Below are 17,511 nucleotides of genomic sequence, written 5' to 3'. Positions count from 1 at the left end.
ACCAAGTTTGGTCAAAATTGGCCCAGTGGTTCTTGAGAAGAAGTCGAAAATGTGAAAAGTTTACGGACGGACAGACAGACGGACGGACGGACGGACGACGGACACAATGTGATCAGAAAAGCTCACTTGAGCCTTCGGCTCAGGTGAGCTAAAAATGTGTATCCCATGTCAAGCGATCAGAGGTAAAAATTAATGGTACCCAAATAAAAGGTCTTATTAAATTGTCACAAGAAATAAACCTATAAAATGTGGAAGCTATATGTATAGCCCATCCCACTTAAAACTTATTGGCAAGCTAGCTAGGATTTAATTTTTGCAGACTTATAGACAGACATACTATAAACACAAGAAACAAAATATGTATGGAAAAAAAATATACTATTAAACTGGAATCACAAAATAGATTGTTATTTCAGGGACAGGAAGTGGGTAGGAAGATTGGAATCCCCCCATCTGGCATTTGCTTTGTTATTTAAACAAGACTACATATACTGTAGCAAGTAAAAAATGACTCTTGACATCCTCTCCCTAAAAACTTAGAAAACATTGACCTCACTATCATTGTTTTTTTATTTGTTTTCATTTTTTTTCTCCTGCTTGTCACGAAATTCTGGGCTGGAATTTTTTAAATGAGATGTGAACCCCCCTCCCTACTCCCGAAAAAAATTCTGGATCCGCACCACTATTGGCAGTAACTGAATGTCACATCGACAACGGGAGATAACTTCACAATATGAAATTCGTCTAGTGTGGCATGGGATGATCTTTGACCCTTTCTAAACTTTAACCTAATCGTTGACTTCTACTTACCGACCCCCTGTGTCTCGTAAACTTCATGAAATATAAATCCAATTAAAACACAAAATGAATTAATCCAATGCACACTAGACTGCAACCATGTGCCATTTTGGCGAACTTTCATCGATTCCGCCACCTTATCAGATGAAGTGGGAATCGGCCGAGGTGTGCCAAATGGTGTTTAATCTATAAATATCATAATGGGTGACGCAACGTGATGTAATGTAGAAATTTACCTGTTCACATGTATAGTACAAGAACAAATTATAAATTAATTCATTAATTACAAACGATAGTAAATTTAAAAAGGTCCTATTATGAGCAAAACATATATCACAATCTAATTTCAGACGCGGATCCAGAATTTTTTTCCAGGGGGGGGGGGGGGGGGGCCACCTAAGACAAAAAAAAATCCTATCCCAAAAATTGACACTAAAAAAAACCTAAAGTAAATCTCACCCTAACGTCAAAAACCAATATCGTGAAGGTGGGGTGGGGGTAGTGGTGACTTCTATTGCCGCAAATGTTTAACTTTTCATACCTATTTTACACATATTCGTGTTTACCAGGGGGGGGGGATCTGCATTTTCCAAGGGGGGTCCATTGTAACTTTTTCCTTGTTTTAGTGTATACATTTTTAACCTTGTAAATCGCCCCCCCCCCCCCCGACAGATCCGTGCATGAATTTACATCATTAATAAAATTCAGACTGGTATATAATGAATTAAGCATGTGTAAAATAGATATAAGACGTTCTGAGTTATAGGTCACAGGGTCTGAGAATTTCATAATCAATTTGATTAATGTAAATTATAGAATTATTTTGACTATTTCCTTGGAAAGTCGCCCAATATGTAGGAGCGTGTATTTAGAGGCAAACACCTTAGTGCGGGTATTACTGTCTCATGACAGCATCTAGTTTTTCTTATGTAAAAACAAAATCATGCTTTCTTCATTATTCATCAATTCATGATACATTTAGACAGAACATTTTGTAGAAGGTGTTTAAGAATACATGTATGATTCCTGTTCTATTTTTTCTTCAGAGTAATGAAGTTCCAAATAGTTCATGGTGTGAGCATGAAGGATTAAAGAGAAGTGTAAGATTTCTGAAGGATGAGGGGTTGCAGTTAGACACCCTTATAACAGACAGACACATACAGAATAACAAGTGGATAAAAGAAAATCTTGATGGAACAAACCACTTCTATGACATCTGGCATGTTGCCAAAGGTATCTACTAATAAATGAAGAATAAACGAGGTGAACAGTATGGATATATTTAAATTATATTAGAAATTCAAGTAGTATAAATATTTACAAGAATATATATATTTTAAACAAATTTCTGATGAGTTGAACACATGAATAAAATAATTTTGTAGGCACAGGAAAGAAACTCGATGCTTTAGCCAAGGTCAAGGATTGTGAAATTGTTGGTAAATGGAAGCAGTCCATCACCAATCATATGTATTGGTCTGCAGGTTCTACACCAGATAACAACGGGGATATGATTGTTGCCAAGTGGGAGTCGGTCATACAGCATTTGCAGAACATCCACAACAACCACCCAAATGCTCTTTTCCGAAGATGTCTTCATGATCCCCTGGAAGAAGATGACGAGCGGGAAATAGAGTGGCTTAATCCTAGTATGATTTTTTATGCCTTTTCAAATACAACAAATTATTCATATTTTAATCATTCTGTAAAAAATTTCAGTCATCCAGAATACATTACAAATGTAATTTATATTTATGTATATTATTTCTTTCTTATTTTTAGCAAGCAAAGCCTTTGAGCAATTGGAAAAGATTCTTTTAAACAAGACCCTCCTAAAAGACATATCAAGACTTTCCAGTCAGGAGCAGACTTCTTCGTTGGAGGCATTTCATAGCTTGATTCTCCATTTTGCTCCCAAGAATACAGCCTTTTCTTATCTTGGAATGTTATGTCGGTGAGTGAAATGCTATAATACATTCTAACACTGAGGTGGCCGTATGATGAATATTACAGTTTCAAAAATAACTGGCACTTTCTAATATTCTGAATTGCTGATCATTGACCAAAAAAGACACTATATGCTTTAATTAATTTGTGATTTTTTTTTTTTTATAAATAACCAGACTCTACTTGGCTGGACTCCATAATAATGAGAATTCGGAACGTGACCAAATGTTCACCAGACAAGGAGAACCATGCTTCACGATCAGGTACCCAAAAGGAAGGAAAGGACAAGCTGTTGTACGCCCTGACAAAACTAAGCCTACTTATGGTATGGGATCATATTAATGAAACTTTAGTTGATCTTGAAATATTCATGTGTTAAACGTTATTTTTTTCATATAAAAACAGTCATTGTGTTAATCTTCTATATCACCTGATTTTTTAAAATTAAATCGTTATTGAAGGAGACAGTAAGTTGAAAAACTTTGTATTGTAGATTATGCCATGCACCTCCAACAAGAGTTGGTTGATCGATATATCCAAGGGCCAAGCCAACTACGAGATTCCATCGATAATCTACGTGCTAGGGTACCTAATTTTCTATCCGCAAATGCAGATCAACCGGACAAGGCAGAGGCTGTGGAGATGTTCGTGTCCAGATATAACAGATGATGACACTTTATACATCTATTTGTGTCAATATACTGTGCTCTGTAATTTGATTGTTACAACCACATAAAATTGTAAATGTATACCATAATTAACTCCATAGAAGCCTTTTTAGCAGAATGCACAAACATCTTGTTGTTGATTACCAAAACCAGTATGTACTTATTTTATTGCCTCTAAGGTCTGACAATTTGTAAGAACGGTTTGTTGAGAAATGCTACATTCGGCATTTTTTTTTATTGTTGGAATGAGCTTACCTAGGTTTCTAGTTATTTGGCCACTCAAAGTTTTTGTATTGTCCATCATTTGCAGGAAATGCATTTCTAATGCTTGACATTACACAGGCTGGTAAAGGAGTACGGTTGTTCTTTCCCAGGAAACCCCAACACCATCTTACTAATTGACGATAAGCCACATATCTAAACTTCCTAAAATAATGCACATTTTTGTAAAGATTGTGCTTAATATACATAAAATGTGTTGGATATTTAAATGTGGATGAATGTTTATTTTTTTGTTTAATGATTTGTATTTTATGCAAGGTTTTATTTATTAAGGCACTCACTGATGCTGGGGTTTTTGTATCCTTCCCCAATCTTGTCTGTAAGCATAATATGCTGTTTCTAAAACCCATGGATCCAAACAAACACTTTGAAAACCAGGATGTGATGTTATGCAAATAAAATCTTTCTTGGTCAGCTCATTTCCTTCATTTATCTTAGCTTTTGTTTTGTCACATTCTTGACAGCAAAACCTGTTGTCTGGACCTTCAATAGGTTGACATGTACCACATGTACACCTAAAATGCATAGATACTAATTATTTATTGCCATATTTGGAGAAGAGTTTTAGGGATGAAATAGTTTTAAGAAATTGTTGAATGTTTACCCGGTACTACTTGTTACAAAGGAAAGTTTGAATTTAAGTCTGGTGATTATGGATCATTTTGATTACAACAATAATAATTTATTGCTGACTGAGGGATCATCCTGTGAAGTTACCATAAGACACGTGATGTCTTGCATCCTCCAATCTGTTGAGTCTTGCATTTTGACACAACACATTTATTTTGGTCGAAGACTGGAATTCTGTACACTTTAATAAACATACTTTTGTCAAAGTAGATATAGATACACTGAGTTTTTGCATCTTTCTAAGCAAAATAATATAAGTGAAAATAATTTGTATGGTGATTGATGCATTCCCTTTATGGTTTTCTATGTCCTTGTAATACTCATAAGCGCTTGATTTCATGGGGTGGTTTCTAGGGTGTCTAAATACTATTGTTAAAATTTTAAAAAAAAATGCTGAAATTAGCACTGTTTATATAAATATTATATTACTATGTGTATTATTATATTTTTTAAATTTGCCAATTTCAGCGATTTTTGCTCTTTATTCTAAGATTGAAGTTATCAAGACACACACAAGACCCCACATAATGTACACAAAATATACCCTCCTATTCCTAAACCAAGCGCCTGTGTCAGTCTATAATTCTTAATCGTGTATATAAGGTAGGTTCACAAGTATAAATTACTTGACGCTAAAGGTCGAGTGTCTAACCTATAATTTCTCAAAAGTAATCTCGGCGTGAAATATGGAAAGGGGCGGGGCGAGGGGTAGTTTACCACATCTACGAAATCTCGGATTAAAACGAACAAAGATGTTAATGTCATGTTTTGAAATGAATTATAACATCAAGTTTATGGTACTATTGATTTATTTGCGATTAATAAGACATTATTTTAACAAGTACTTAGTCACTATAAACACAAACCACGAAAGATCCTCCTCCTCTCTGACTGGGTTGGAATCTGGAGCCGCGCTGTTTCCGACGCCAGAGTTACTGTCAGCTCTCCGAGGCTCAAAGCGATAAGGTCGAACCCCCATACAATCTCTCTGATCATTCTCCTCTCCGCTATCTATTTCGTTAATCGGCTCCGGTAATGAATTGTCGCTGTCACTGTTAAAAGAGTCGTCCGCAGACATGTTGTGTTCTTGATGTGACGTCACACTGATAAAGTCTCGTGTACTCTCATAAAATCTCGCGTTCGCTCGGCAATCTCCGTAGAAAGGAGAATTGCAAGGTAAGTTTGGCAAGAAATAATGTGTTTTTATCGTTCAGAAATTTATTTTTTATGAAAAATAACGTGTATTCTACAGATCAAAGTCTTTTATTTTAGCTCTTTATAAGATGTATGTCTAAATATTAGAACATATGCAGGTAAAAGCTTATGCAGTGTCAATATAGTAAAAAAGTGCCAGGACCCGCTCTTTAAGAACACTTCCTGTGACGACCGGAAGTGACGGCGGACGATTTTAACCCAATTGGATTTGCATTCTTATCAAGATCTATCATCCCTGTAAGTTTGGTGCCTTAATCTCTTACCGTTTCTGAGATCTCACTCGGATTTAATATTTTTGAAAAAAGCGGAAATCGGACATAACTGACGACCGGAAGTGAATTTTGAAAAAATGAAAAAAATGTCTCGAGGTATTTTCATTCTCTATCATCCCTGTGGAAAATTTTGGTCAAGGAACAAAGGTAATCTTGGATTTTGATTAAGCATGAAAGCTTATTGTAATTTTAAAAAAAGTTATTCTTCTAGACTTAAATTTAAAATCTAAAACAATTTAAACCTGGATCAAAATATAAATAGCCTGTTCGATTTTGTATCAATTTTGTACATGCATGTATGCATGCATCCATTTTGAAGCTTCAAGGCAGCAGAAAAGCCAAAAATAGTCTTTAAGCAAGGCAATAACAAAAAGATGTATATGATTTATTATAGGGTCAATGAATATTTCTGTTATTGTCGTCTATTTTTATGGACTATCATGACTGGCTGTAGGTCTGGGTAGGCTTAGCTCAGTAATTGGAACATTTGACAAGTTATACGGGGGTCTAAATTGATGATCCAATTATAAATTATATATGTTTTCCTTCTACACCTATAATAAATGCTTTAAAAATTGTATTTAGTGACAGAAGTTAGTCATAGACTTTGTTTATTTCAGCTGTACACATACATGTGTACATTGCAATTGAAGAAAGTATTACAGGGTTTTAGAAGAGATTATATTATATCGGCACAAGTTTTTTTTATTTTTGTGAAGCACATACATGTAAACATATAAAAATTTATTTTTATAGGGTAATATGGGAAAACACGGAATTGAGGCGAGGAATATATCATACATGTTTCAATTTGGATATATCCTCAGAAATCATGAATACAAAAGGATTAGATGTGAAAATATATTTGATTGGAAAAATTCAATCTAGGAGAGTGTTTGCTTTGTGCTTCGTGTTTCACAATGAAAGTATCAAATTACTAACCTTCCCACTCAAATTCAGAGAAATGTTCAAAGTTAACAACTTCTATCTGTGCAAGAGGGCATCTGTGGGCGATACAATACGTCTGTATGATACTTCCAGGGTAAGTTACTGATAGATTTCTTTCTCCAGCTAACCCTGAAAAAAATTACTTAACACTTCAATATTCTACATCATGTATCTACAGTAAAGGATAAAGCATAGCATTTTAGACACGTGTGTCGGAAGCAATTTGTAAAAAGGGGCTAAACCAAAAAATAAGGTAAACCCCATTCTTCAAAGCCTATATGTCTATCTTTGCAAAATAAATGGGGGTGGGGTGCTTAATAAAGCCCCTTAGCCCTACTTATATCATAAGTGTAAAGTTTCATTTACATTCTTTTCTTAATCAAGTTCTTATGATTAATAAAAATTCAATAAACCTTTCATATCTATTTCTATATATCAAATCTGGTGGAAAAAATGAAATGCCAAATTTTTGTCAGATTCCCAGACTATGTTTACAAATGCTTGGAAAATTATCATAAATTCAGGTTTAAATATTTGAAGTCCAACACTAAAAGTGACTCTAATATAAAATTGTTTAAATTTTACAAAGTCACTCAACATGAGCTTACAGGTACTAATGTGTCAAAAAGAGGCCTATGTTCCAAATTGCTCATCTGAGAAACTTGGGAAGGGGGGGGGGTCAAGATTTCAATAATTTACTTTTTATTTAGAATTTACAATACCCTTGGATGCTTCCACATAAGTTTCAGCTTTTCTGGCCCAGTGGTTTTTTGAGAAGATGATATTTGATATTTCTATGAAAAACTTAGATAACCTGTTGTGGCCCTGCCCTATCCGAGGAGGTCATCATATGAACAATTTAGAATTTACAGTAACCTCGATATGCTTCAACATGTTTCCGCTTTTCTGGCCCTGTGGTTCTTGGGATTTTTTTAATGACCCACCCTATTTTTTAATTTTTTTTATTATATCCCCTTGTAAGGGGACTTGGCCCTTGATTTTAAATAACTTTAATTTCCCATTACCCAACGATACTTTGATAAAAGTTTGGTTAAAATTGGCCCTGTGGTTCTTCAGAAAAAGTTGAAAACGTGAAAAGTTCACAGACAATGGGTATCTGAAAAGCTCACTTAAAACTTTCAGCTCAGGTAAGCTAAGAAAAAGCGACACACACTTAGCATATCAATAATATATATCATACATATAAACCTGTAAATTCTTATATTTCAGGTCTTCCAGGGTGGCAAGTTTGAAGTGAACCAAAACATCCCTGACAGGTTTCTGCATCCCCCACTCAAACAGTTGACGAAATCCTCCTTAATCCAACTAAGAGAACCGTCTCAGTTAAGGACATTCTGAAAAGAGTAAGTAAATGAATTGAATTCAAACTTATGCTTTTAATTCAAAGACCATAAAGTTTACGTTTGTCAGTTCACTAAAAAATACAAATCTCTCATATAACATTTGAGCAGTAAAAATGACAGCATTTTTCTTTGAGTTACATAAAATTGATAAGGAATTTGTAAGCATTTGCATTATAGAAAATTGAGAAAGGTGCCCCCAGCCGCCATATAAACAAAGACACATATGAAAGACATCATAAAAAAATCACATCATAAAAATGTGTGATATAAATGTAAGATTTGAATTACAAATTATATTCTGTGTTTCAACTTTGTATATAGCTGCAGATCTGTAGCGATATGGTTTTATATATTTTTGTTTGATCTTTATGGTCAAAGACAAATACATAAAACCATAACACTACAGATCTGCAGCTACTTTGCATAGTGAAAATGACACTGGAATAACTTTAAAACACTTTAAATTATGTCTTTCATTAATATTTGCTGACATCATTTAATCCCCGAACTCAAAACGACGGGAGTTGCTGATAGAATCGCTGGAGGGATCCAGCAGTGTCACATGTAAACTCTGGGGGAGAGCGTGGATTTAGCCCTCCCACCCACAGACTCTGTCCTGACAGAGAATTGTGTGAAGGTCTCGTCGTGGAAAGGCTCAATCTCCCTCAATTCATCCGTGCTGACCACTCTGAATGTATGTATATTGTTAAAATTAATTTTCATTCATAACAGTCAGTTTACTTGTACATGAACTCGCAACTCGTAAATGGTAAATAATAATTTGTAATTCAATAAATTAACACAAGTAATGCCCCTTTGTACAACTATTGGAATGTAACAACAAGTATTGTTTTTTATTATTTTTTTTTAATTGTTTTGAAAATGTGCATATTAAAATGCATTACGGGCTGAAGACCTAAAATAAAAATGATGATCCGATAGTCGAATCACAATTTATAAAAATACCAAAGTCTATCAAAAGCTTAAACATCCTACGGTTTTGACAGTTAAGAAGCGGCTGATTGGTAACTGAATGTTCAGGGGAAAGGGTCTTTTCAGTGACTCTGTAGTCGACTGAATGCTGGGTTCTCATCCTGTGTAAGCTATATGGGGGAACAGGAAGATCTTATTTAGAGGGCAAGATACTAGTATATAATTATTAATTTTGAACTCGAGAAGCCTGTCAGTCTTAGCAGCGACAGAGTTAAAGAGTAGATTTGGTTAACTGGGATCGAAAAAAATATCTTTTTTCACACTTCAGGAGATAATATCAGTTTTACTCGAGAAAGAAAACTCCGTGAACACACGTGAACTCAACGCAAGAACACTGCAAAATCAAATAACGCAGGGGAATCGGTTCTGTAAACCTCCAACAATCGTTTTGTCAAAAAAAGACCCCGCACTTTGAAAATGACATTGTGAATGACTAGGAAAAACCCCGATCGGACACTTGTATGTCTGTGTCTGGACTCAATCGGTGCTAGTATATGTGATTTTTGTTTTCTTTAGCCTTAAAGTGTCATTTTAAATCGCTTCATTTAAATTATCTTTTGTTTTACTAACAATGTATATTTTTACTTGTTTTTATCTTTGTGTACATATGTTAAAGTCGGTTAAAGAGCTCGCCACAGCTCATGTTATTTCTGCTGAATTGTATAAATGTGCCGACTATAAATAAAAATTACTTGATTTGTCAACACAACAGAGGGGTATACAGATGTGGAGGGATGGGGTCTGCATGATTCGAGTGAAACAATGGATTATTTAGCAGTGAAAAGCGATTTTTATGAAGACATTTCTTCAGATGAAGAAGATATTCTTATCAATTCTGATGAAAATAACAATGGCGAGATTGAAAGTGAAGACTCAAATTCCCGTGTGGAGGAAGTTTCTGAAGAACTTTTATCTTCAACAGATAGTGCCTCGCCTGCGGAACCGTGCATCGTAGAATCCAATGATGATGACGAAAACCAAAATATTGGCCGAGAACAATTAACAAAATCCATTACTATTCAATACGTAAGAAAAACTGTTGAATATCCTTGGGGGAAAAGCGAAGTACAAAGAGACGTGACTTTCACCTATATTGAAAATATAGAACTTCGCGATGTGAATGAACTATTGACTGACTTTGCAAGCGAGATGGGAGCTCATTATTAACAGTTGTTTTGAACATAACAGTTATTAACAGTTAAATGACGGTGTGTCTTGTGTCTTGAAAAGGAAATAATGAACTGTGACATTTTAATTTGAAATGTATTTTAATTTCTTTGCGTTCAGTAATTGCTTTAATAATTTTTTTATGTCTAGTTTGTATTTGTTGTACATAATACTTATCATATATTTGCATTTTATAATCTTTTGCATTGTACAATTGAAAGTTACAATCATTTTATTAGTTTAGCCTTTATTTTCATTTTACATTTGTATCAATTTTGAAAATTTCAAAATTTAATATTTAGCATTTTTGTACCCTTGATTAGTTTAACTTGGAGTAGAAATAGCTTTTTTTTTAAAAATTGCCTTTGATTTTCATAATATTAATGTTTTGAAGGGAGAAATGTAGCGTAGATATATCATTTTTCTTTTGTTATGCCCCCCTTCGAAGAAGGGAGGGCATATTGCTTTGCTGCTGTCTGTCGGTCGGTTTGTCGGTCCACTTAGTTTCCGTTCATTTTCTTCGCAACCATCGCACATACTGAAATGAAATTTGGTATACAGATATATCACATGAATATCTAGACCAAGTTTTGTTTTGGGTACGATCGCACCATTTTTGACAGAGTTATGCCCCTTGGACTTAGAAAAAATTCATTATTTGCAGTTTCCGTTCATTTTCTTTACAACCTTTGCACATACTTAGATAAAAATTAGTATGCAGATATATCACATGGATATCTACGTCAAGTTCTGTTTTGGTTATGATCGCGCCATTTTTGACAGAGGTATGCCCCTTGGACTTAGAAAAATTTCAATTATTTGCAGTTTCCGTTCATTTTCTTTGCAACCGTTGCACATGCTGAGATGCAATTTAGTATATAGATTTTTCAGATAAATATCTAGGTCAAGTTCTGTTTTGGGTACGATCGCACCAGTTTTCACAGAGTTATACCCCTTGGACTTAGAAAAAATTCAATTATTTGCAGTTTCCATTCATTTTCTTTACAACGTTTGGACATACTTAGATGAAATTTGTATGCAGATATATCACATGAATATCTAGGTCAAGTTCTGTTTTGGGTACGATTGCACCAGTTTTCACAGAGTTATGCCCCTTGGACTTAGAAAAATTTCAATTATTTGCAGTTTCCGTTCATTTTCTTTTCAACTGTGCACATGCTGAGATGAAATGTAGTATACAGATTTATCAGATGAATATCTAGGTCAAATTCTTTTATGGGTACAATTGTGCCATTTTTGACAGAGTTTTGCCCCCTTGGAATTGGAAAAATTCCAATTTGGGGGGAGGGGGGCATAAGTGTTTTACAAACATCTCTTGTTTTATTTTAGATTATTCCTGTTATTCTGTAGTTTTAGTTTAAATGTAGCATTCTACTGCTTTGGTCACTTAGATACATTTATTGGAGGTTTGACCCAGACTGTGGACAGGTCATGGGGAGCTAGCGGTAATTGAGTAAGGATGAGAAAGTTAGGCGATTATAATCAGTGGGAGGAGAGTGTTAGTGATTAATTACGTCTAGACTAAGATAAATGGATCGAGGGGAGTCAAGTGGAGTAAGAGGAGTCAATAGAGTATATAAACGGGATAATTAAATAATTAGTGAGATTTTGATGTGGGATTTTGATATAGAAGTAGCGATAGAATTAGATATAGGAGTGATTTTATGGTGCCTTTCATTCATTAATATTTTGGATTTATTTTGTTTTAATTACTTTTTTACTTTGGATTTAAAAAAAACATTTGTAACCAGTTATTGATTTATATTACGAGGAAACCATATGATTTTAAACCCAAGGATTATTATATCTTCATTGGATTTCTTACAATAGAAGGAAATAACTTAGACCGCTCGGAAACGCTACAGGAAGTTCTTTACAAACTCTTCACCAGGCTGAGTAACGCTAACTTGACAGGTAGAACCAAACCCAGACAATGGATGGCAAATTTAAGAGGCGCCAGCCTCAAGCAGTAAATGTCAGTTAAGATCGTTTTGGGGACTCTTTAGTTTCAATATAAATGTTTCACGAGTTAATTAATGTATGAGTTGACTTAAACGAGATACATATGCAGCTTATCATATCGTTCTCAATTTATTAGGATGCTTAATTGAACTTCATCCACATACTGCTACGTGATGATTCCAATAAGGAAGGCAAATGTTCTATTTACAGTTTATTTACATATGAACACAATATTAAACACAACACTAATGTTGTTCGACACCAAATACTCGACACTTCAGTCCATCTGGATACACAGATCTGACACCCATCTTCATTAAACCCCAATGCAGAAGTAAACTCATGAAATTGAAGGTTCCTATCCTAATTCATAAAGCACCGATAGTGACCAACCTTCAACATGAATATAAACAATGAAACCCGATAATCCCATGAGAACATCAGCAACCACAAGATTGGACGCTGACACACACATCCTCTTACCCACTGGAATAACTGCACTGCATTAAATGATTGGCATGCAAAAATTAAGTTACCTGGACACAGATTTGAGGGATGCATAGGAAATTGCACAAAGCAGTAATAAGGAAATCTCCCAAATAACCTTCAAATGTGCTAGATGCTCTGAATTTCTCAATATTTGGTAAAGTATCATCATCTGTGAAAAGGTTATCACACTTGTGATGGTACCTCTGATTGTTTTCAACGATTTTTTTTCTACAGTACATTTCCTCGTGTGAAACTAAGGTAACTAATATCGGAGACTGTATAACTCAAACAGATGTGTGAGGTTGATCATAGGAAACATTTGTAATGCATATGCTACTGAGAAAAATAAACATTTTCTATCCTCAGAATATATACAAAAACTGCATTCTCGTGGTGTCTTGCAATGATAGCAAAAGCCTTTTACAATATGTATTATAGAATATACGACGGAAACGGAAGACAAAAAATACCAACTAAGTATAAGAAACCATGACAATTTCTAATGCCTGGATAAACATCGTTTTTTCAACCTAAAACATATGTGTTGATAAATTTGCAATGAGAAAATGTATTGCAGATATCCCAATTCGATTTTTCTGCAAAAATTATTGGAGATATGACAATTTTCCCAATATAATACGTTTTACTTTAATCTTTAACTTTAAATTTCATAACTTTGTGGGTTCAGAGATACTTTGATGAGTATTTTGATGACTTAACTGCTAATTTATAAACATGAGGATCAGACTACCTTAAAACCTGTCGATCAAATTTGTCTATTACGCCTTTCTTTTTAGACACAAAGTCCTGAAAAGTTTCAGAAATCGGAATCGAAATCTTCATGTTCTTCTCTATATCCCCCTTTTGACGAAAAACTAGTCGCAGGTCTCTTTAAAATAATTTGTGTAAGTCGGTTGATTTCGTTATATGTTTAGAAATTCTCAGCATGAAACAAGTCAAATTGACCTCAACATTGGGAAATAATGCACCAATTTCCATGCTTAATCGATTGCTCGCAGCGCCAGTGAAGTATAATAATACTTCATAGTGAGCATCATAATATCCCGGAAAGACACGGGATCCTTTACATAGGATTTGTCTTCGATATCCTGTGTTGTCATTTTTGTAACATCCGATTGCGCTTCCAAAGCCAATCGGACAAGGCAGTGTTTCTCGTGAACCAGTTTACTTCAGAGAATGTGTTGTTTATTCACAGAATTTACAGCATTTTCTTGTCATGCGCTCGATTAGTTTTTTGACATATGCACCTTTTTTTCATAAAATGATGATAGCTTGAAACATTTATTATTTCAAGTTGGTATTTCTTTATGGAAATCATTCTGGTACTTGTGCAAAGAGCGGTATGATAATTCTTATTTAGGCATCCGCTTTTAAACGATATGGACGAGATCGTAAACACAACACCTGTGGTCAGATCCGCCCCTCCTCCCCCCTCATTAATTCTGGTGACACGCTTCTCTGACAGTGTTACATTACAAAATGATTTTTAGATCACTGAGTAAACTCAGGTGACCTATTGCTATCCGTTTTCGTCCGTCGTCGTCCGTTGTGTGTCGTGTGTTAACATTTGAACATTTTCAACTTTTTCTCTGCAACCACTGAACCAATTTCAACCAAATTTGGCACAAAGCATCTATGGATGAAGGGGAACAAAAATTGTGAATTTCATGATCCCTGCCCCCCTGGCGCCTGAGGGGTGGGGCCAAAACTACTAAAATTAATGCAATCTTTAAAAATCTTCATCTTTACTCCTGGACATCAAACAGTCAAACTATTTGCATGATTGTAATCAGCATTAAGTCCTCTACCAAAATTGTGAAATTCATGGCCCTGGGGTCAAGGGTTCTAGTGCTAGGGCGGGGCTAAATAAGTATATAGTGAAAATGCATTATTTCTTTGAAAATCTTCTTCTCTGCTCCTGGGTATTAAATAAACCAACAAAGTACATAGTTATAATGAACAAGAGTGCTTCTACCAAATTTGTGAATTTTATGGCCCCAGGGTCAGGGGTTCTGGTGTTAGGGTGGGGCTCTATTGATTATATAGTAAAAATACATGATTTCTTTGAAAATCTTCTTCTCTGCCCCTGGGTATTAAATAAACCAAGTAAGTAAATAGTTATGATGAGCAAGAGTGCCTCTACCAAAATTGTGAATTTTATGGCCCCAGGGTCAAATGTTCTGTTGTTGGGGGGGGGGCTCTATTGATTATATAGTGAAATTACATGAATTCTTTGAAAATCTTCTTCTCTGCTCCTAGGTATTAAATAAACCAACTAAGTACATAGTTATGTTGAGCAAGAGTGCCTCTACAAAAATTGTGAATTTTATCGCCCCAGGGTCAGGGGCTCTGGTGTTAGGGTGGGGCTCTATTGATTATATAGTGAAAATACATTAAATCTTTGAAAATTTTCTTCTCTGTCTCTGGGTATGAAGCAGATGAACTACCTACATAGTTATGATGAGCAAGGGCCCTAATCTTGCAGAATTGTGAATTTCAAGGCCCCAGGGTCAGGGATGGGGGGGGGGGGCTTTACTTATATACTGGAAATGAATTAATTGCTTGAAATCTGGTCCTTTGTATTTATAAAACATTTCTTTACTTTTTGATAGGCAATTTTAAGGGTGCCTTTTAAAAATTTGTGCAACCTAGGGTCAGGGGTTCATGTCAGAGTGTTAGGGGCACTTCTGATTATTGATGAATATTAATGATAAGTTGGAGTGCATTTTTGTTCCCCTACCCTGCATATGGGTATTCAGTAACCAAGTTTATTGTTATGATGATCAATGGTGCTCTTTCAAAATTGTGAATGCCATTTAGCATCTTGCTCAAAACATGTTATTGAATCAAATTCAATACACTGTAACTGGAAAGTTGTTGCATAATGCTCAGGTGACCTATAAGGCCCGTGGGCCTCTTGTTTTGTTTTGTTTTTGTTTGTTTTTTGTTATTCTTATAGTTTATCTGGTTTTAAAGATGGGTTGGGTAATGCGTAACCTATAGCACTGCTGAGCAGGGAAATCCACAGCTCCGTAGAACCATTTTGTAAAGACAAGTTTACAATGGACGTTATTATAATAATGTAAACCACACTCATTTGACAAAAGTAAACGATTTCTGATTTGGGAATTTTATTTCCCAGTAAACTCCAAGGTTCTGTAGAAGAACTGTTAGGTCTGTCCATCTTTTAAACTATAATAATCAATGATCATGTGACGAGTATTATATATTTGCAATTATAATCGTTTAATACAAAAAATACTTATGAACAAGTTGTGATGAAGATTTTACCCCCCCCCCTTTTTTTTTTTATTCAAAGTAATTTTTTTTAAGTGATCTGGTGTTTCTCATCTCGATAGTTATAGTGGTATCTTTTCTAAGAATTTGGTGGCCCTGAAAAGGGCCGTTTGTTTGTTGTTTTTTTTAACGACTATTTTCTCTAAATAGTCTAATGGCTTCTAGGATGGCCGCTCTTCTTCCCATTCCTCTACCAATTCCTCTGCCCACTCCTCTCCCGATACCAACGAATTGTTGCTGAGGTGGTTGAAGGGGGTTGCTCTCCTCTAGTTCTCTTTGAGGTTCTTCCCGATCCGCGAGATTTGAAAATCTGCATACGGGACACGGCCGCCAGGTGTCCCCGTGTATTAATTGCAGGGTACACTGGCTGCAGGCTCGACGTTGTCTGCAGCGTCCACATATATATACGCTGAGACGGTCTGTCTCCAAACACACTGGACAGCTTCTAAGTAGGACGCTTGCCGCCCGGATGGCCCAACTTGGAACTACCTCAGTTCCTGGCGGCAAATTCAATCCACCGTTTACATGATTATGGGTTAGATCCTCCTGACGGATTATCATCGACGGAGATTGATAAACCCTATCTGCAGTGTCAGTGAACCAGGTCTCTCCGTCACCGAGTTCAGTTACTATTATGATGTTTTGTCTCCAAAGAACTCGGGAGACGCCGCGGTTGCTAAATATCATTCGCAACCTTACTTCATTTTCTCGTTACCAGGCTAAATATGCTTCTTGATTGCTCATCTTGATGAATAAAGAATATTTACAGAACCCGATATATATTACAAGAAGGCGGAGCAAATCACTTTACAAGTACAACCAATCAAAATGATGTAAATCGAACCCCATTGACTCAATTGTGTGTCAAATCTATTAATCAAGAAGTTATCATAATCCGTTGAAGACCTTGTTAGAAGGATTAACAGTAATACCTTCTCGTGAGATAAGTGATGAGACAGTTATGACTCTTTTAAAATATATTTATTGATAAAGTATTATATCTTGTGTTTATAACAAATAGTACATAAATACGTGTAATGTCTTATTGTTTACAAATCTGTAACAATTTTTATCATAAATAGGTTTTAAAAAATACATAAAATACGTTTATCTTTAAAGTAGTGTTTATTTAAAACACAAATGAAACGAAAATATGTTACTCTTCTTTTTATCAATGTGACAAAAATAAATAACGCCTTGATACAATAAATAAAGTAAACTTAAACAAATAAATATTTACACTTACGATATTTTTTTTATCATGCAACCAGCAAAAATGAATCTTATATTCGACAAAAGGATTGTTTTTAAATTTAAGAAAGTAAACTCATGTTTTTTTTTTAGGTCACCTGAGTAAACTCAGGTGACCTATTGCTATCCATTTTTGTCCTTCGTCGTCCGTCGTTTGTCGTCCGTCGTGCATTAACATTTAAACAT

General features: G+C 35.1%; 1 protein-coding gene across 1 annotated transcript; it reads left to right on the top strand.

Annotated features, from left to right (window-relative positions):
- Positions 1 to 1,844: 1,844 nt before the first annotated feature.
- On the top strand, positions 1,845 to 3,438 carry LOC134277345 (uncharacterized; the record flags this gene model as incomplete). Its single annotated transcript, XM_062759684.1, has 5 exons — positions 1,845 to 2,031; positions 2,184 to 2,447; positions 2,581 to 2,752; positions 2,922 to 3,070; positions 3,239 to 3,438. Coding segments are annotated over 5 exons (948 nt in total), but the record flags the coding sequence as incomplete, so codon positions are not given.
- Positions 3,439 to 17,511: the final 14,073 nt, after the last annotated feature.

Source organism: Saccostrea cucullata, unplaced genomic scaffold (assembly GCF_032062105.1).
Source record: "Saccostrea cucullata isolate Sc308-1 unplaced genomic scaffold, CSIRO_AGI_Scuc_v1 ctg9749, whole genome shotgun sequence".
In the NCBI taxonomy this organism is placed as follows: Eukaryota; Metazoa; Mollusca; class Bivalvia; order Ostreida; family Ostreidae; genus Saccostrea; species Saccostrea cuccullata.
The sequence above is the reverse complement of the archived record's forward strand: the minus strand, read 5'-3'. Positions and strand labels throughout refer to the sequence as shown.